The following is a 22,021-nucleotide window of genomic DNA, read 5'->3' as shown; positions in this document are numbered from 1 at the left end:
AGTAGGGTTGCCACCTGGCTGGTATTTTACCGGCCTGGCCAGTAAAAATTATGGTTGATCCCAATGTTATTAATAGGGGGGAAAAAATAATATATAGGAAGGCCGGTATTTTTTCCGGCAAGGGCCTCTTTTGAATCCCAATCCAGGCCTGAGGTGTATATTAAACTGATAAGGAACTTTTATTGTAGACTCCACTGGAAATGGAACAATGATTAATTAACCACAATCAAAGTAAGGTTCTGTGGAATTTATTGGCTCTATAAAAAAAAGAAATGATTTCTGGTTCTGAGGCCCCCTCAAAAGCTGCCAAACACCTTACAAAAGCCCATATAGATAAGACCATTGCTCTGTCTGGGTTGTGTGATACTGTTTTGAATGAATTAGTAATTGTTTTCACACAGCAGATAATGAAGGGCAGTAGGGCATAGGCGGATAATGGAATTTGTAGACACATTTACGTCCGTAAACGCAAAGTAACCCGTATTTCCGGGTTGGCAGCTTGACTTGGGTTAAACGTACATCATTTCCGCGGCTTTAGCGCTGGGCCAATGAGAGGAGACGTAGATCGCGCACATGACGTTGCTCTTGCAGCGTCGTTTAGCGGTAAAAACAAAAGTGGTCGTTCCGTCACGGTGTTCTCGGTTGGGGGGATGTTGATGTGACCGAGGCGGAGGCAGCCATGCCCATACGCGCCTACTGTACGATTTGCTCGGACTTCTTCGACAATGCGCGGGATGTGGCCGCGATTACCTGTGGGCACACGTTCCATCAGGAGTGGTGAGACAATCGTTCTGTTGTTGTGTAACACCAAGGAATTGCCATGATAACAGGGAACACGTGTGTTGGTGCCGCAGAGATGTTATACGTGCCCTCACGTCACACTGAGAAGCATATAGAATGACTGAGCTGACAGGTGTAATGAAAAGGGATTGTTTACCTTTGAGTCTACTTTTAATATGATCAGAGAGTGATATTCAGAGACATCTTGCAATTGGTCTTCATGTTTTATTATTTGTGGGTTTTGAGTTATTTCGCTTTTTATTCAGCAGCTCTTCAGTATGGCATTTCAGCAATCTGGTTGCTGGGGTCCATATTCTCCTAGCAACCATGCATTGATTTTCATAAGAGACTGGAATATGAATAGGGGAGGGTCTAAATAAAAAGATGAGTAATCAAAAGGAGCAATATCAACAAATGTGCAGCCTTACAGGGCATTTGTTTTTTTTTTAGATGGGGTCTGTGACCCCCATTTGAAAGCAGGGAAGTTTCATAAGGAGAAGGCAAAATAAAAACGATAACAGAAAAAAATAAAAGCCAATTTATTTAAAAAGTTGACTTAAAGGGGTGGTTCACCTTTAAGGTAAATTATTATGTTATAGAACGGCCAATTCTCAGCAACTTTTAAATTGGTTTTCATTATTTTTGTATAGTTTTATAGTTATTTGCCTTTTTCTTCTGACTCTTTGCAGCTTTCAAATGGGCTACCACTGACCCCTTCTAAAAAAACGAATGCTCTGTAAGGCTGCAATGGTATTGTGATTGCTACCTTTCTATTATTCATCTTCATTCAGCCCCTCTCCTGTTCATATGCTCTTATTTAATTAAGTGCATGGTTGCTAGGGGCTTTTGCACCCTAGCAAACAGATTGCCTAAAATTCAAATTAAAGAGCCGCTGAAAAAGCTAAATAACTCAATAACCTTAAATAATAAAACATGAAAACCAATTGCAAATTGTCTCAGAATATCACTCTCTACGTCATACTAAACGTTATCTCAAAGGTGAACAAACTTTGCCACGGGTAGGGATCTGCATTGTCTGAGCTAAAGATAAACAAGTACATTTTGCTGTAACTGTCGTCTGCAGTGCTTTCCATAGACACCGCAGGATCATGGATCAGCCTTCTATAAGGCATCTCCAACTTGAATCATATCCTAAAATAGTGAGTTGGGGTGACTCTGCTATTGAGAGTTTATGGTGATATGACATAAAGCCTTTACACTCTCCAGAGCAGTCTCACCCTTCTTGCCCTTTGTTTTAAAGGGGTTGTTCACCTTTTGGACAATAAAGCGAATTTAACAGTCCGTGTCATAAATTTTTTTTTTTTGTTATTTATCTTTATTACGTAAAATGTTTGCTTTCAGAGATACATAACCACATAAGCCAGTGTCCGACTAGCCCACAGGGATACCAGGAAAACTCCCAGTGGGCCCTCATGCTGTTAGACAAATACAAGAGTCCTCTGCACTCAACCCATTATCAATATAATTAAGTCGAAGAGATTTTGTGCATACAGCTACTGAAAAATGCCTTACTCTTTAAACAAAACAGGGATTGTTTAGCTTTTTGTTAAGCTGGCCAACTATGTCAAAGTCATCCCATATCTGGCCAGTCCTGCACTCAATTTTCATCTGATTCATTAAGAATTCTATTGCTTCATTATACATTTTACAAAGGGACTAAGTTTTGCCTGCAACTTACTCGCTGCTTTCAAAGTAAAACTCCCAAACTTGGCTGCCCTTTTATTAGACACCAGTGGGATCACCTGACTATAGCTGGGAAGGGTGGGAGCTACAACATGGAGCTGGTCACTAAACATGCTGCTAAACATTTGGCTTATCTCTTTGACATTCCCTACAAAGAGATGAAATAGATTAAATAATAGCTTATAATATGTAAAGAAAAGACACTAGGAGAATAGAGGTTGAGTGAGGAGAGGAAGAATAATAGTACTGAGAGCATCCCTCTGGTCTAAGGTTTCTGGGTGGCCCCTGGTGTCCCAGTCCGACACTGACATAAGCTATGGATCATCTCTGCAAACACTCTCTGTACTCTTCTGTTATGTGTTCGCCGACACACTCGAGTCAGAGATCAGTTAACTTTTAGTATGTTATAGAATGACCAGTTCTAAGCAACTTTTTAGTTGGTATTCATTATTTTTTATGGTTATTGAATTATTTGCTTTCTTCTTCTGATTCTCTCCAGCTTTCAAATGGGGGGTCACAGACCCCATCTAAATAGAAATGCTCTGTAAGGCTACAAATGTATCGTTATTTATACTTTTTATTACTTAACTTTCTATTCAGCCCCTCTCCTATTCATGTTCTGGCTTGTTATTCAAATCAATGCATGGTTGCTATGATAATTTGGACCTTAGCAACCAAATTGCTGAAATTGCATACCAGAGAGCTGAATAAAAAGCTAAATAACTCAAAAACTACAAATAATAAAAAATGAAAAACAATCCCAAATTGTCTCCGAATATCACTCTACATTATACTAAATACTAAAGATGAACAACCCCTTTAACAGAGAAGAGAACTGCATAGAAGTGGATCATCGGTTTTTGTACAGATGATCCACTTCTATGCTTTGTATCTCTGAAAGCAAAGATTTTAAGTAATAAAGATAAATTACAAAAACACGTGCTGTTAAATTAGCTTTATTGTCCAAAAGATTAAAAACCCCTTTAACTTTCACGCTGTTCACTCTGACCTGAACGTGTAGTAGAATGTCTTGTTCCTAGCAACTTTTCAGTTAGTCTTCATTTATTTACTTTTTGAATTATTGACCTGCCTCTTTACAGCTTCCAAATGGGGGTCACTGACACAGACAGCCAAAAAAACTACTGCAATGTGAGGCTACAATTGTATTGTTATTGTTCCTTTTTTTCCATTACTTACCTTTCTATTCTGGTCCTCTCCTATTCATATTTCAGTCTCTCATTCACACCACTGACTGGTTACTATGGTTATTGTAACCCTAGCAACAAGACATCTGTTGAAATTGCCTACTAGAAAAGCTACATATTTCTTTCTCATACTAAAATTCAATGGTAAAATGCCCTACTAATAACATATACTATTAGGGCATGTACTGTATTTGCCCCATTCTTAGTAGATTTTAATCAGAAGTTCAGAAGCTTTTTCTGGAAGATTTGTCCCATTTATTTACTGACTTCTAGCTTGTAATCACATCAGAGCCTGGCCGTTCCTACTATTTTTAAAGGAGAACTAAAGCCTGTTGAATATACTTCCACTTTTTAAGGATAAGAGATCTTTCCATAATTTGGATCTGAGTAGATCTTAGGGCCATAAACATTAGAAGCTCTACACTGGACATTATTCAGTTACCACCATAAAAAGCTGCCCAGCTCACTCTATAATAGGGGTCCCAAATGCTTCAAGCTCTAGTTATGTAATTATTTTTACTGCAGAAAGCAATATCTTATGTATCCCAGCATAAAGGGGCAATGGTATCAAACTGAGGTAAAATGGCAGTAACCAAATACAGGTATGGGCCTGTTATCCAGAATGCTCAGGACCTGGGGTTTTCCAGATAACGGATCTTTCTGTAATTTGTATCTTCATACCTTGTATACTAAAAAGTAATTTAACCATTAAATAAATCCAATAGGCTGGTTTTGCTTCCATTCAGGATTAATTATATCTTAGTTGGGATCAAGTACAAGGTAATGTTTAATTATTACAGAGAAAAAGAAAAAAAATTGAATAAAATGGACTCCATAGGAGATGTCCTTTCCGTAATTCAGCGCTCTCTGGATAACGGGTTTCCGGATAATGGATCCCCCACCTGTATAAGTTAGTCAATAAAATGATATGTAATGACCTCTGATGTTGTTTTGGGATAACAAATCTATTTTTTCCACCGCTTAGTTTGTTACAGTGGTTTCACTCGGCTCCACATCGTACCTGCCCACAGTGTCGAATCCAGGTAATGTAACATTCCATTTTTTTTATTCATTTTTATTATTAGGGAGAAATTTGTAAGTACTGTATTAAGATACCTATGGGAAATATAGGTTTAGGGTGCAGTTTCTAAGCTATGCCGGGGACTAGGCAAATCTTGGACCACAAGAGCCCAATAACAGAAAATACACATTATATATTGACATAATTACATTCGAAATGAAGTAACTGTTGAGAGACAAGTGGAAGATTACTGTCCTACAATGTTTACAATCTATTACATTAACAAGTGTTAAATTGGCTGTCTCTTCCAAGGGTTCCAATGCCAAATCTGCATGGTATTGAAACTCTCAGCAGTACACAACTGAGTTTTCAAAGCACCACTCCAGCAATCTGCATACTTTTGACTGCAATGACAAAAAGATTGACCCCAGGAAATACCCGATTTGGATTTGCCCAAATGTGTACTTCCTAAAATATAAATATATCTTTTTACTTCGAACTACCAATTAGTGTTTTTTCACATAAGAATTTCTGAAAAATCACTTTCAATTTAAAGCATTGTATTCCCAAATGGCATTCGGTGCCAAGATAAATATGAATTCTAGGCTTCGTATCTTCTGAACACTGTGAAGCCTGATATTCATCAGTATGTGGCTAGTAGAGAACCCAGTCATGGTGGTCACTTCAGCTCCTATAAAATCAGCACATTTATGTTTGAAATAAAATAAAATCCAATAAAACCAAAGCAATACAATTTCTTAGTGAATTGTGGTGGTATAAAGTCCCGTTTTATTCGTTCACGAAGCCCGTTGATTGAAGAGGCAATCAAATATAACAAGAAAAACTTTTTAAAGCATATGATAAAAATTCTGGTTCCAGGTAATTGTAATTTACTTGCTTCAGTCATTCAACCATGGATTACATTGCTGCTGTGTTTTAACCCCAGTGGTTACATTTTCTGCCATTTCCAGGTTAGCTCCAGGCAAATCATCAACAAACTCTTCTTTGATATTGGCGGAGAGGAGGAGACGGTACTTGATGCAGAGTCCTTGAAGGTCTGTAATGGTGTGTCTATAAACAAGTGAGCTGCAAGTTAGGGTGGCTGTACCACAGGAAATAATTGGATATCCCCATCTTATAGGTGTCGACATCCCTTTAAAATTTAACAGTGTTTATTCTCCCAGAACTTTTCCTGAAAAGGCTTTCAGGGTTAAAGTTTCCTCTTTAAAGGAGAAGTAAAGCTTAACTAAAGAATTAGGCTAGAAATGTTGTACATTATATTTTGGGCTTCTGCGACCAGCCCAAGGCAACCACAGCCCTTAAAGGGGTGGTTCACCTTCAAACAACTAGTTGGTTTCAGATAGATCACCAGAAATAACGACTTTTTCCAATGACTTTCTATTTTCTATGTGTGACAGTTTTTCTAATATTGAAGTGTAAAGTGTCATTTCTCTCCTTCTGTAGAGGGGGGGGTCGCCGATCCTGTAAACTGCTCTAAATTGATACATTTAGTTGATACATTTCTTATCTTTGTCCCTGCTGAGCAGAATCTCTGGGTTTTATTACAGGCAGCTGTTAGACTTGATACAATAGTTGCTAATACTCCAGAGATGCTGCTGAGAAATGTATCAACTAAATGTTGCAAAATTGTAACAGTTTAGACTCTGCACCTGAATTACTGAGCTGCCAGACCAGAGACACAAACATTTACCTTTAAACTTAGATTTTGGAAAAAATGTAAAAAATAAATAAAGGAAAGTAATTGAAAAAAGTCTTTATTTCTGGAGAACAATCTAAAAACAACTGGATTGAAAAAAGTGTTTGGAAGGTGAACAACCCCTTTAAGCAGTAAAGATCTGTGTCTCCAAAGATGCCCCAGTAGCCCCTCCTCATCTTTTCTGCTAATTCACTGCACATGCTCTGTGCTGCTGTCACTTACTGAGCTTAGGGACCAACTCACAATATACAGTACTCATAAATATAAATGTCAAAATATAAGGCTGATTAGTAATTAATACAGATAATTCCTATATGGCAGCACAAATACCAGTGTAATTAGCATCCAAATTTAATAATCAGCCCTGTAGCATCTGCTTATATTACACACAAACCTCATTTTCTGCTTGATAATTTGCGACGACCCCTAAGCTTAGCTTCTCAACAGCTGCTCAGAGCCCACTGAGCATGTGAGTGTCACAGACACTTTCCAAGATGGTGACCCCCTGTGACAAGTTTGATGTCCTGGATCATTGCTGCTATTGAGAAGCTGAAACTTTAGGTTGGTGCAATAAATTCAGTATATAAATTGACATTTTAAGCCAAATTCAGTTTAAGGGTTTAGTTCTCCTTTAAGCTATTTTATTAAAGTGGTCTTTTTAAAAGAAACTTTTGGCATGACATAGTGTAGTTTTGAGACCATTTACCATTGGATGTATTTGTCACAGGTTTGAATAATTTGCCTGACTAATGCCACACTGCTGCTGAAAAATTTTTAAATCCTGTTTGATTGCTGTGGTAATTGGCTGTGGCGGGTTATGTATTTCTTGCTATAATTTATCTCTGTGTAACCTGTTTTCTGTTCATGTCTGTCACTTGGATCACTGCCTGCATTCTAACTCCTTTCTGTTAAAACTTTCAGAATGAAGTTGACAGAATAAAAGCCAGTCTCCTCGTGAAAGGTTGGTGCTACTTGCTGTTCTTGTGTGATTTTTTTTTTCTTTGTGCCTTGTGTGAATTTCAAAGTTACTCACTGTGGCCCTCCTTGGGTAATTGTGGGGGGGTTTGTAGTAAATTTTGTTTCAAATCTGGGCGTGGTCCTGTGTGTGTTGCTGTGATAATGAATTCTGCATTATCTGTATTTACAGAGAAGGAGAAAAGAGAATGCCAGGGTCTTGTGGACTCTTTACGAGAGATGCTAGATGTCAGAAATGTCACTATACAATCCCAACAGAAGGAGTTGGGTGATATGGAAATGCTGTGTTCAACACTGAAGGTAATGGCTTTCTTTTCAATCTCTATGTCTTGCAAATCTGTATGTTTAACAAAACAGTAGACTTTAGTTTAATTTTAACTATGTAGCTGTGTGTTCTAATTTTGTAGTATTTATTCCCTCCTAGAAACAAATAAAGTTCTTGGATAAACAGCAGTCAGAGACCAAAGCTGCCAAGGATGAAGCTAGAAAACTGAGAAACAAGCTGAAAACTATGGAAAGGTCTGTTTTACTTTCTCTTTTTCTATATTACGCCATTTTATCAACATATTTTGTGGCAAGATGAATATCTGGCAGTTGATTTATACTTTAATAACTATAATCACGTTGTTGATCTATACTCGCAGATTGAAATCACTTAAAGACTTTTTTTTTTTTTTTTCTGGTGACCATGTAATAATTTCTTGATGTTGCCTTTCCTTCCCCTTTGCAGCATTGAAGTCTTGTTGCAGTCTCAGCGATCAGAAGTGGAGGAGATGATCAGAGATATGGGATCAGGACAGGCTGCTGTAGAACAACTTGCAATATACTGTGTATCATTAAAAAAGTAAGTACTTTTTTATACGGTACATGATATAGGTAACGTGTTTATGAATTTTCAGCCTATGTCTGAGGAGACCCTAAATAAAGGTTGCTGAAATCTGCATAGTCTGATTCAGAGGCAGACCAATAGGTACATTTATTAAATAGATTCTGTCATGATTTTAATGGTGTAGTTTTTAATTCTAATTTACACTGCAAATAATTCACTCTACCATGTAAAATGTAATTTGTAACCCAACATGTGTATTCTTTTAGTATTAATATTGGTGTGTAGGCAGCCATTTCTGATCATGTGCTTTCAGAAAGAGCCAGCACTTTAGGATGGAACTGCTTTCTGGCAGGCTGTTTCTTCTACTCAATGTAATTGAATGTGTCGCAGTGGGACCTGGATTTTACTATTGAGTGCTGTTCTTTTATCTACCAGGGAGCTGTTATCTGGTTACCTTCCTATAGTTCTACTGAGGGGGGAGGCTGATATCAATCCAACTTGCAGTGCAGCAGTAAAGAGTGTCTGAAGTTTGAGAGCACAAGTCAAATGACTGGGGTCACCTGAGAAACTGACAATATGTCTAGCCCCATGTCAGATTTCAAAATTAAAAATAAAAAATTCATTTGCTCTTTTGAGAAACGAACTTCAGTGTAGAAGTCTGCTGGAGCAGCACTATTAACTGATGCATTTTTTTTATAAAAATAAAAACATGTTTTCCATTGATGGTATCCCTTTAAAACTCACACAGAGATCTGAGCTCACAAGATGAAACTTCTAATCATGTCAGTTTTGTATTATAAATCTTGAAAATCACCAACAGGCAATAACATCTCTGACTCTGAGCATAGTTCACTGTTTTCTTTTTATTTTGGTGCACTATAACCCCGTATAAAAAAAAAAATAGATGTATGTAGATATCATTAAACTAATGCTTGCTTACAATATAACAAAATATTTTCGGCATGAATGTCTCCCTTTTAATGTTGGTTAGTACAAAATATCCACTCTGTAGGTGGCCCAAATGGTCTGACTCGTCCGCCAAGGCCGTTTTCTGTAAATCCACAAAAAAATGTCTGGGGCTCTGTTTTATAAGTAGGATTTATATAAACAGTTTATGTTTCCTTTTCATTGACCTCTGGAAACCTACTCGTGCCTGACACTTTGGAGGTCACACAAGGGCACCAGAGACTTGTTTAAACAAATAATATATTAGAGCTCTAAATGCATATTCTTTACAAATACCATATTATTTGTATGTATGTGACTTGAGAGTGAAAGCACCCTGAGCCATGGAAGGAAGATTCAGTTGCAAACTGCAGTTATGAGGTACTGCTACAGTCATACATTGCATTTTACTTTCTAACACCTTTTCTCTTACAGAGAATATGAGAATTTAAAAGAAGTCCGAAAATCTTCTGCAGAGATGACCGAGAAGCTAAGAAAGGAATTATTTTCTTCTAACCACAAGGTTGGGATTACTTAAATACTTAAAGAATTTGAAAATGTTCCATATATTACATATTTTTTTTATATTGTGTATTATATTTACATATGATGTGAAATATATATATATATTCATAACTGAGAAGCTAACGTTGGTATTTGTAGGCACAAAAGGCTGAGCTGGAGTTAACTAAAGTACGGGAAGAGCTCAGTGCCAGTCAGAAGGAGCTTCACAGTGCAGATAAGGAAATCATGGTGAGAAGATCTTCAGCCCTGCGCGCGTGCGTGTGTGTTGGGGTGACACAACCGTAACATGCATGCATTCCTTTGTTTATTCATGTGTGTGGGCAGCTATGTGTGTTCTATTAAGTGTACGTCACCAGTTAACACTGTTCGCTACCAATGCCAGAAATGTACCCATGTTTTTTAAAACATTGTCTTTGCATGCTATTAATAATTTTGCCATAAAATTATTTGATAGATACAAATTACTTGATCCCACATGTTCCTCTCTAAGTAGGCTGCCCTATTTGTGCAGCTAGCATTAGACACTCTGACATGTGGAAAAGGGTTGGCAAAACAGTCAGGTTTAGCAACTTCAAGTAACACTTACAAAAGCAGTCCTATCTGTGAAAAACAATAAACATGACCTATAGGTAACTTTTAAAGGGCACCTGTTCGGTAAAAATGTTATCCCCAGCCAAAAGTGCGGACTAATAGAGCCCGCATTCCGGTTGGGGATAACAGTAGTTTTTTTTTTTTTTGTTTTTAAATGCCCCTTGCCAGTGCTAGGCTGCCTGCACCAGAAAGGGAGCTCCCGGTGCCAGCAGCCATGTCCGTTCACTCGCATGAGCATAATGAGCAATTTGGGGCAGCTTTTCATTACTCCCGGTGCAGGTAGTCTAGCGCTGGCAGGGGGCATTTTTTTTTTTTTTTAAACTACTGTTATCCCCAACCGGAATGCTGGCTCGATTAGCCCGCACTTTTGGTTGGGGATAACATTTTTACCCAACAGGTGTCCTTTAATGTACATCAAGTAGTTTCATCAGAGTAGTTTCTTGGTGTCTGTATCACTGGTAGAATGTTTGCTTGCCTTTTATTACACAAAATGTTAACAGATGTGGGAGTAGAGCAAATATATCCATACTAAATTATTTTATAAATCCAAAAGTGGGGAATATTATGTCTCTTAAAGCTGGTCACATGTGGGACATTAAAGGGATACTGTCATGGGAAAAAAAACAATTTTTCAAAATGAATTCGTTAATAGTGCTGCTCCAGCAGAATTCTGCACTGAAATCCATTTCTCAAAAGAGCAAACAGATTTTTTTATATTCAATTTTGAAATCCGACTTGGGGCTAGACATATTGTCAATTTCCCAGCTGCCCCAAGTCAGTTGACTTGTGCTCTGATAAACTTCAATCACTCTTTACTGCTTTACTGCAAGTTGGAGTGATATCACCCCCTCCCTTTCCCCCCCCCCCCCCCAGCAGCCAAACAAAAGAACAATGGGAAGGTAACCAGATAGCAGCTCCCTAACACAAGATAACAGCTGCCTGGTAGATCTAAGAACAACACTCAATAGTAAAACCCATGTACCACTGAGACACATTCAGTTACATTGAGAAGGAAAAACAGCAGCCTGCCAGAAAGCATTTCTCTCCGAAAGTGCAGGCACAAGTCACATGACTGGCGGCAGCTGGGAAACTGACAATATGTCTAGCCCCATGTCAGATTTCAAAATTGAATATAAAAAAATCTGTTTGCTCTTTTGAGAAATGGATTTCAGTGCAGAATTCTGCTGGAGTAGCACTATTAACTGATGCGTTTTGAAAAAAACATGTTTTCCGATGACAATATCCCTTTAATGATTATTGTTAATTTCTTGACCATTGCACCAAGTGTGGCCTGCTTAAATTTATTTCCTTTTTTGCAGAGTTTAAAGAAAAAGGTTGAGTTTTTGCAGAAGACCCTTACCACACCAACGGCATCTAATGAAGCAATTAGTCGTTTGATCTTTGAGAGGTTTGTGCTACTTCAGCACTTAATAAATGTTTTCTCTGTTGTCGGGTTGGGGCACACAGGAACAGTGGGGTATAACAGGTAGCACTAGGTTGCAGGACACAACAATATGTAGGTTCATACGGGGGTAGATTTTGCTATCTTTCTTCCAACTATTCAGTTTACCTATAAAGATGTATTCAGAAGATATTTTATTATCTTGTGTTTTGGTCTATATTTGGCAGTGACTCAAGTCCGATATCTGTTCGAAAGAGAAGCATGCATGTATTCTTAGTCTCCTGTAGGCAAAAATAGTCTTACTCAAAAAATGCCTTCTCTTTACATCCAATGTAAGCACACCTCAGTCACTCAGATGTGATCAAATATTTTGTCTGATGGGATTATATTTATATTGATAGTTGTTTAAGGTACGTACTATAACATACTAATTTGTCCTAAATTTTCCCCGGGGGAGTAGTTAGCCTGGGGGGAGGAGGAAGGGGGGGGGGTCTATGGGGTTTTTTTGCAAAAGGGTTTCCTTCTCCTTTAAACTCTAACAGTATGCTGCTGGTAATTATGATTCTACAGTGTATGGCCCATTTAGCAGACAGGGGTCTTCCAGCATAGCACCTTGCACCACAAAAAGTTTGTTTAAAGCTCTCCACTCTTCAGTTTTTACAACCCTTTAGCTTAAAGCTGGGCCTTCAAGTAACGGTTCAGTGTAAAAATACCAACTTGTTAAATAGATTGACTGTGCAAAATCAAAATTCTTCCAATATAGTTAGCCAAAATTCTGTTCGGTTCAAATTACCCTAGCAAACATGCACTGATTTGAATAAGAGACTGGAATATGAATAGGAGAGGCCTGAATAGAAAGATGAGTAATAAAAAAATACATAATATATAAAAAATAATATGATGTACAACATTTCTAGCCTGCTTCTTTAGTTAAGCTTTAGTTCTCCTTTAAGCATTAACTAAACCCTAGGCTTGTTTTGCCACGGTTATGTATTCAAGCAGCATAGTTAGGATATGTTTTATTATTACAGTGAAAAATGGATCAACTTTAAAAATTCAAAATTGTTATAATGAAATTGAGGCTATGGGAAATGTCCTTCCTGTGATTTGGAGCTTTCTGTATAACACTGGTTTCTGACAAGGGATCACATACCTGTTATGTAGAACAGCTGCTTATTAATGACTTTTTAATTTTTCTTCTGCTTTTAGTCCTGCACCCATTGGTTTGGAAAGACCGAAGCTCCGACCACCAATGATGGGGAATGATATCAACCTTGATGTCACCTTCGACATTGATACACCTGAACACAACACACAAAAATCTGTTGTTGCTCCATTCAAGAAGATGAAATTTGATAATAAAGAGTAAGATTCGGTGGAGTAATGTAATAAAAGATGTAAAGTTTGCTGCGAGCTTAGTTTTCCATAGCAACCAATTAGTAGGTCTTTCATTTGCTTATACACCTGTTTAATAGCAAACGGCTAGTGTTATTGGTTACTTCACCTGGGTAAACTGTGCCTTTTATTACATATGGGGGTATTTCTGTACTGCTCAACAGTTTTGGAATACCTTTGTAAGCCTGTCAAACCTTAACTGGCACACATTCATTATTACTGTAAGATATGTGCCATAAACATTTGAGAAATCTGTTTCGCTAATATCCAGTGTACCAAATGTAATACATCATGGTAATATTTCTAAATTACTACAGGTATGGGACCTATTATCCAGAATGCTCGGGGTTTGCAGGATAACTGATTTTTCTGTAATTTGGATGTTCATACCTTGTCTACTAGAAAAGTATGTAAACATTAAATAAACCCAATAGGCTTTTTGCGCTTCCAATAAGGATTAATTATATCTTAGTTGGGATGAAGTACAAGGTATTGTTTTATTATTACAGAGAAATAGGAAATCATTTTTTAAAAATATGGCTTATTTGGATAAAATGGAGTCAATGGGAGACGGCCTTTCCGTTATTCTGAGCTTTTTGGATAACAGGTTTCAAGATAATGAACCCCATGCCTGTACTATAATTGATTTACAGCCTGTATAACAAATGTGCATGAGCACTTTCATTACATTTACTGTATTCTTCACATGGTATGGAACATGGCCAGTTTCTTTAACCTGGGTTCTTAACCTATGGGCTGGAATCTAAAAATGTTCCATAAATGCTGTGGAGTGATCACTTTTAATACATAATAGAAAAGCATTTGTAAATATATCCTGCAAAAATACAGTTAAATTTGTACCCAGTTGTAATTAAAAAAAAAAACAAAAAAAACAAGAGAGAAATCTGTAATTGTAAACCAAAAGCTGAAACCTGTCCAAAGAGTTTGCAAAAACCCTTGATTAGGTCCGAGGGTTCCTAGTACATGATTACAGCTAGATCCTGTGCCTTTGGCAGGCAATGGTGTAGGCAGGTGGTGACTGCTAAAGCGAATGTTGCCAAGAAATCTCCACCTGTCCCAGAGCATTTTCTAGTCTTTTAAATAAGAAGCAGACAGTGAAGTGACATTAGGAATTTAATGGTGGGAGTGAGTATTTTATATTGTACTGTTGTAGTAGAACTTGAATCCCAGGGGTGCAGTCCATGCAGAGTGCTCAAATCTCAGTTTTCTGTAAATGATTAAAGGAAAACTATACCCCTCAAACAATGTAGGTATCTATAAAATTATTCCTATACAACTCACGTGTCCGTTCTCCCTCTTCCTCACTTAAGGCGCACCACCCGCTGATATTCGTTCCTTTACATGCTGGTCTCCCTTCCAGCCAATTAGCAGTCATGTATTCAGGAAAAGAAGTTCAGGAATAGTTTTAAACAGCGGTTCCTTAAAATCAAAAAGCTTTATTCCAGGTTACATTTAAAAATAGTGGACAGGACTTCACAATAGACATACTTCCTGTTCTATGACAGTGACAAAAGGAAGTATGTCACTTGTGAAGTCCTGTCCACTGTTTTTGTGTAACCTGTAATAAAGCTTTTTGATTTTAAGGAACCACTGTTTAAACTATTCCTGAACTTCTTTTCCTGAATACGTGACTCTATAAAAATATATTGCATGAAACAGCTCATATGTAAAACCCTGCTTCATGTAAATAAACCATTTTCATAATAATATACTTTTTTAGTAGCATGTGCCATTAGGTAATCCTAAATAGAAAATTGCCATTTTAAAAAATAAGGGCCGCCCCCTGGGATCATAGGATTCCCTGTGCACACAAACATACCAACAAACCATACATGTTAGGTCACATGAGCCAATTAACAGACAGCTGTGTCTTTTGCTTCCACACTTCTTCCTGTTACAGTTAGAGTTGTAGTATTTCTGGTCAGGTGATCTATGAGACAGCACACAGACCATGACAAAATGGTGGTTCAAGGCAAGAGATGTAAAAGGGCAATATTTACTTAAATATATAGACCAGTTTGATAAGATTCTTTTAATATGCCACTTAATATGATATAAACTATCTGTTGCTTAAGTATTTTGGGGGTATAGTTTTCCTTTAATTTGACCATTTTTAATGCTTTGCTTTTTATAGGCATCCTTTATCCAGCCCAACGAAAAACCCTCTGCAGGAGAGCAAAGGTTTAATGGTAAGGAAGTGATCCTGTTGTAAGCCTTCGCAGCTTTTGCTTTCTGATAACCGTGCTGAGTTCTTGCACAACTTCCTTATTTCCTTCACAGAGTTGGGCAGGAGGTAGGACAGGAGCTGATGAAGATGATGACCTTACCTTGCCATCTTTCATTAAGAACTCGCTGCTTCACAAGAAACCTGTAGGGAGTCTACTTGGCCTTCGGCAAAACACAGGAGCTGTAAGCAGCATGAGTGCAAATATGCCAATCCACAGTTGGAGGCACATTTATCAAGGGTCGAATTTCGAAATAATGGGAGTGGTTTTTTTTTTTGGTTTTTTTGTTATTTAAACTCCCATGAATTCAACTTGTGGAGATTTATTTAAAAAATCGATTTGTAACAGTCGGATAATTTTAAACGACCCGAAAACGCAAATTGAATTTGATTCTAATTCATTTAAACTCGATTCAAGTTTTTTCTCCGAAAAAAAAAAAAACCCTCAAGTATCAGGAAGGCTGCAAACATCTCCAAATTGATCCCTGAACCTCTCCCGTTAACTTAAACAATAATTTGGCAGACATTAGGTGGCGAATAGTCAGTATGATAAATTTAGAAAATTGATTTAATATTTTTAAAAAAACTCTTAAGTTTGGATCATTCCCTAGTCAAATTTTACAGTTTTGACCATATAAAGATTCAACCCTTAATAAATCTGCCCGTAGTGTGCTATAAGCATGTTCAATACAGGTAATGCATTTGTACCTGCTGTGTTCCTGATTTTTTTTCCCCCTGCCCTTTGCTCAACTATGTTTTCAGCAGTATTTTGTATTTCTTGGGACTTCTCACTTATGTTGCTGTTTTATTGTGTTTCTTTTAGGTACGGACTGGATTTGATGGATTGGGTGGAAGAACAAAATTCATCCAGCCTGTATCCTTTTTATCCTATTTTTTTGTGTAGACAATTGAGCAATTTTAAGACAGATCTTCCCTCTCGAAATTGACTCTTGATGGTTTCCTAGTGTTAAAAGGTTGCAGTAATTTGCTAAAGGCTTAGAAAAGCTTTTTAGCCCTTGATGGGCAATCTGTGCCCTCCCCGACTGCCAGGCCACGGGCCACTACCGGGCCGCGGACATACTTGAACTGGGCCGAGAGTCCAAATTTGACGCTGGCGCATCCGTATGTGGCTCGGCACGCACAAAAGTTAAGTGCCGCACTCAGTTCACGCCCCCCTCCCCAGGCCTTGGGAAAGAAATAGGGCTTTCCACTGGTCCATGGGGCAAAAAAGGTTGGGGACCTAATGAATAGCAGCTTGTACTTGCTTAACAATAAACTTGTTCAGAATGTATAGTACATTTAATAATGTTTCCGTTATCTGGAAACCCGTTATCCAGAAAGCTCTGAATTATGAAAAGGCTGTCCATTATATTCAAATAATCCAAATTTCTCAAAATAATTTCCTTTTTCTCTGTAATAATAAAACCGTACATTCTACGTGATCCCGACCAAGATATAATTAATCCTTATTGGAAGCAAAACCAGCCTATTGGGTTTATTTCATGTTTACAGGATTTTTTTGGTAGACTTGAGGTATGAAGATCCAAATTACAGAAAGATCCCTTATCTGGAAACCCCCAGGTCCCAAGAATTCAAGATAACAGGTCTCATACCTGTATAAGTCACCAAGGAGTACGTGACCGTATACTAGAATAAGGCTGAGCCAAGTAATTTTTATACAGGTTGTGTAACTCCCAGGTGACTTCTAATACCGGTATCCAGAATGCTCGGGACCTCGGGTTTTCCGGATAACGCATATTTCTGTAATTTGGATCTTCATAACTTAAGTCTACAAGAAAATCATGTAAATGTTAAATAAACCTAATAGGCTGGGTTTGCTTCCAATAAGGATTAATTATATCTTAGTTTGGATCAAGTACAATGTACTGTTCTATTATTATTATTACAGAGAAAAAGGAATAATTTTTCAAAATTTGGATAAAATTGGAGTCTAGGGGAGACAGCCTTTCCTTAATTCCAAGCTTTCTGCATAAGTGGTTTCCGGATAATAGATCCTGTACCAGTATCCTATTTAAAAAAAAGAAAAGAGGGGGTACATTATTTTTTATAATACACAAGTTTGTCAGTTATATGACTTATTTCAGTGAGCATCAATGGTAACTGATGGCATCACCAAGCGCCATTTATATAGTGATAAAGTACCCCCTCTTGTAAATTATAAGGATATTATAGGTTACCGAGGAGTTTCATGACCATATAAAAGGCCGAGGTCATGGAACTCTGAGGTAACTTCTAATATCCTCATATTTTGCTAATGGGGGTACTTTATTTATTATAATACACAAATTTCAGTGAGTCATGTGACAGAAATGACATCAGAACTCACCGTTATAGGATGTTATCCTTAGCCTTCGTTCTCAGAGTAACCTAACAGAAATCCGACCTTTGCATCAAAAGATGAAAAGGAAAAAAGTTTCCAGGCCCACAGCTTGTACTTCCTCACTTGCCAACCAGCCCAGGCTCGAAGACTTCTTGAAATAAATGTGTAAATCTTGCAGCTTGTCAGCTGTTTGGGGAACTGCTGCAGAAAAAAAGGGCAGTCTTCTTAATCAATATGCCCACAGTAAACAAAGACTTTTGTGGAGCAATTAAGCAGCGAACTTGATTGAATTTGGATGGAATATCCATTTAGAGCTTTACACCCTTGGTTTTTTGACAAGTGCTGGACACATTGCTGTAATGCAGCTGCAAAAGCTGAAACCCAACCACTGCATGTATATATTTACTAAACATACTGACTGCAAGCAGAATCGTATCCAAAGAACCTGGCATAGAAAAAACAGCACTGCAGAACTACAACAGCAGTCAGTGTATGGACTATACCTTCTTGTTTCTATCAAACTAAAATTGTCTGAAAGCATTTAAGGGCAGAAAAGTGAAACCTTAACAGCAAAGCATTACTTTAATTTTTAATCTTAGTTTTCCAATGAGTATTTTATTACAATAAATTGTTTCTTAGGAAAATAGTAAATGCCTAGGAATTTTTAAATGCGCAGTCCTTTAGTATCAACAAACGGACCAGCAATTCCCAGTCTTTATTTACAATGACACAATTGCTGTTGCTTCCTATTTTTTTTGTTTTTCAGCAAAACATCCTCATCTGTGTTTTTTCTATATCAAAGTCTGTTCTTTAGTATAATATACACACAGACTCCTCACCATAGAGCCATTATTTCATGCAGTCATAACGTAGGCCCAAGTCGTTTTAAAGGAACAGTAACAACAAAAGCATCTGCATTTCATTTTCACGTATACTTTTTGAAACTTCTGCAGCTTTGTAGGAGTCACCATATTTCTGTATGAATATATGAGTGTTTGCGTATTATATATAGTGAATAAAGTACCCCTCTTGTAAATTATAAGGATTTTTATAAGTAAGGATGCACCAAATCTAGGATTCAGTTCGGGATTTGGCCTTTTTCAGCAGGATTCGGATTCGGATTCGGCCGAATCCTTCTGTCTGGCAAAACCGAATTCAAGCCCTAATTTGCATATGCAAATTAGGGGTGGGGAGGGGAATTGCATAACTTTTTGTCACAAAACAAGGAAGTAAAAAGTTTTCCCCTTCCCACCCTAATTTGCATATGCAAATTAGGGTTTGGTATTCGGCCAAATCTTTTGCAAAGGATTCGGCGGTTCGGCTGAATCCAAAATAGTGGATTCGGTGCATCCCTAATTATAAGTTACCGAGGAGTTCCATGACCATATAAAAGCATGAGGCCTAAGGCTGAGTGTTTTTATACAGGTCATGGAACTCCAAGGTAACTTCTAATATCCTCATATTTTGCAACTGGTGGTACTTTATTTATTATAATACACAAGTTTCAGTGAGTCATGTGACAGAAATGACATCAGAACTCACCGTTTATAACTGATGACATCACTACTCACCATTTATAAGAATATAATTTACAAGATATTCATGGCTTTTGTGTATTTTAAGGTTTTTTTTGAAGCAACAGACCAAATGGGGATTTGTTTAGGCAACTGAACACGGCAAAACTATAAGTAAGCACTGCAATGAAGATATGGTTCTGCATTAAATGAATGATCCATCTAGTTTATTTAATCTTGGTGTTAATAGCCAGTTAAATAGAGATCATGCTTTCTAATGATACATTTTTTTTTAGTAAATGTGAACTATGTTTACATCTTTGGTAGAAATGCAGGAGAGGTGTTACACTTGACAAAGGGCGTAGCCCGAAACATGTTGTGTAACTCCGTTCCCCAATAAAGAAAACCGCAGTCAAGCTTGTTGCCTTGGATTTGTTCCACAACAACACAAAATTATCCAGGAGAGGTGTTAATAGCTATAAGCAATGTTGCCTGTTGAAGTTACTGCAGCTAACTTAAAGGGCAAGTCAACCAAATTAAAACGTTGCGTAATAAAAGAAAACTTAATTCTAAGCAGCTTTGCAATATATGTTCATTACAGGTTTTCCTATGGTTTTTAAGTTATTTGTATATGTATTGCTATTGAAAACAGTATTTGTCCCTTTCTATTCAGACTCCATGTACAATGTAAGACAAGGCAGCTGATTAACAGACTTGTCTTTGTTGGGGAACTAAAACTTTTTTGCAACAACCAGGCATTAAGCAAATGCTCTCAATAGCAAATGTTTTTACAAATAACTTTTAAAAACACTGAACTTTTTTAATGAATGTGTATTGGAAAGTTGCTTAGAAGGATGTTTTTCTTTTATTAGGCAAATTTTTATTTCGGGGGTTGCCCTTTAAAGTAGTATTTTCCTCCTGCATCCAGCCTACAGTCTTACTCTCACCTTGTACAAAGGAGCCATTATGTATACAATTTCCACCAGATGTTTAATATAGGGTCTCCCCCCCAACCTATACACGGAGTATTCAGGTACATTGCTCAGAGGAACCACCTGGTAACTGCCATACCAAATACGCATGGGACAATACTGCTGCAGTTTCTCATGCGACAGACTCTACTTTGTTCAGGTAGATTAGCTTTCCCCCCCTATTGTAAAATGGAAGGTACCCGCCACTTTCATGAAAAGGTTAAACACAGCAACATATTGGCACTTTTGTATATGAGAACTGACCAGTCTGAACAGAAAGATCTTTGGATAATTGTTTTTTTTAATTAAGGCAGACTGGTTGGTGTTCCATTACAAGCATCCCCGGAACCTTTATTAAAGGGCTAAATAAATGTCCAATTTTTTTTTACAGCCTTTTATATGATTTGAATTTCAGGGTTGGTTCGGTGCAGCTAGTGTGGTATGTTTGAGGTCACTGTTGTAATTTCGGAGCCTTTTTTTCTTTGTACGGTATTGTTATTTTATTTATGGCCCTTTCTTTGTGTCAGATGATTTCCAGTCTTACCTCTGTACGAATGCAATGACAATAAATTGTGTTTTTTTGGTTTTTTTTTTAAAGCTTCCGTCCAACATAATGTTTATATAATCACTGCCACCCACCAAATGTTCTTTTCCTAACCTGTTATTGTTACATAGTAACAACAGTAAGTTAGCTGAAAAAAAAAAAACTAGCATACATTTGGTTCAACGTTTAAGTCTATATATAACCCGCCTAACTGCTAGTTTTAGTTGGACTCAACGTTATTTTAGATTTAAATACATAAAATATTTATCCTGTTGAGAAACATCTGTTGGCTAAAACCTACTTAAAAGTCATAGCTGCCTCATGATTCACTAGTAATTATTAGTCCGGATGCAGCGAATCCAGGATTCGGAATCCTTGTGCCTGGCTGAACCGATCCTAATTTGCATATGCAAATTGTGGGGAGGGTGGGATTTTCACGATTTTTGTTACAAAACAAGGGAGTAAACCAATTTTTTTCCACTTTTTCCTTTCCTGCCCCTAATTTGCATATGCAAATTAGGATTTGGTTCGGTATTCGGCCAAATCTTCCAAGATGGATTCGGCCGAATCCAAAATAGTGGATTTGGTGCATCCCTAATTATTAGCACTGTTCATAAAAGGGGAACTATGGCGAAAATGAAAATGTAATATAAGCTTCCTCATACTGAAGTAAGAAACGTTCTAAATACAATCAATTAAATATTCTGTATTTTTGAAATAATCAAGTTTATGTTCACTATTCCTCTTATCAGCATCTGTTTCTCTTCATTCTGTCATCTTGCAGCAGTTGGGTGTCAGATGAATCATCCAATATATCTTATATGGTTTAAAATATTTTATTTGATTTTCATATTAAAGGGATACTGTCATGGTAAAAAAAATGTTTAAAAAATGAATCAGTTAATAGTGCTGCTCCAGCAGAATTCTGCACTGAAATCCATTTCTCAAAAGAGCAAACAGATTTTTTTATATTTAATTTTGAAATCTGACATGGGGCTAGACATATTGTCAATTTCCCAGCTGCCCCAAGTCATGTGACTTGTGCTCTGATAAACTTCAATCACTCTTTACTGCTGTACTGCAAGTTGGAGTGATATCACTCCACTCCCTTCCCCCCCCCCAGCAGCCAAACAAAAGAACAATGGGAAGGTAACCAGATAACAGCTCCCTAACACAAGATAACAGCTGCCTGGTAGATCTAAGAACAACACTCAATAGTAAAAACCCATGTCCCACTGAGACACATTCAGTTACATTGAGAAGGAAAAACAGCAGCCTGACAGAAAGCATTTCTCTCCTAAAGTGCAGGCACAAGTC

The 22,021-nt window shown here is 37.4% G+C and overlaps 1 protein-coding gene across 1 annotated transcript; it reads left to right on the top strand.

The window, feature by feature from the left end:
• Window positions 1-602: 602 nt before the first annotated feature.
• traip.L (TRAF interacting protein L homeolog) lies at window positions 603-21,098 on the top strand (the record flags this gene model as incomplete). The annotated part of the gene is given in 15 exon segments (NM_001091369.1): window positions 603-777; window positions 4,675-4,732; window positions 5,682-5,765; window positions 7,349-7,388; window positions 7,575-7,702; window positions 7,827-7,921; window positions 8,133-8,246; window positions 9,612-9,699; window positions 9,840-9,929; window positions 11,612-11,700; window positions 12,904-13,059; window positions 15,245-15,299; window positions 15,391-15,519; window positions 16,158-16,208; window positions 17,717-21,098. Coding segments are annotated over 15 exon segments (1,395 nt in total). The 3' UTR covers window positions 17,837-21,098.
• Between the last annotated feature and the right edge of the window lie 923 nt (window positions 21,099-22,021).

Source organism: Xenopus laevis, chromosome 4L, assembly GCF_017654675.1.
Source record: "Xenopus laevis strain J_2021 chromosome 4L, Xenopus_laevis_v10.1, whole genome shotgun sequence".
In the NCBI taxonomy this organism is placed as follows: domain Eukaryota; kingdom Metazoa; phylum Chordata; class Amphibia; order Anura; family Pipidae; genus Xenopus; species Xenopus laevis.
This window is presented reverse-complemented; position numbering and strand designations above follow the sequence as displayed.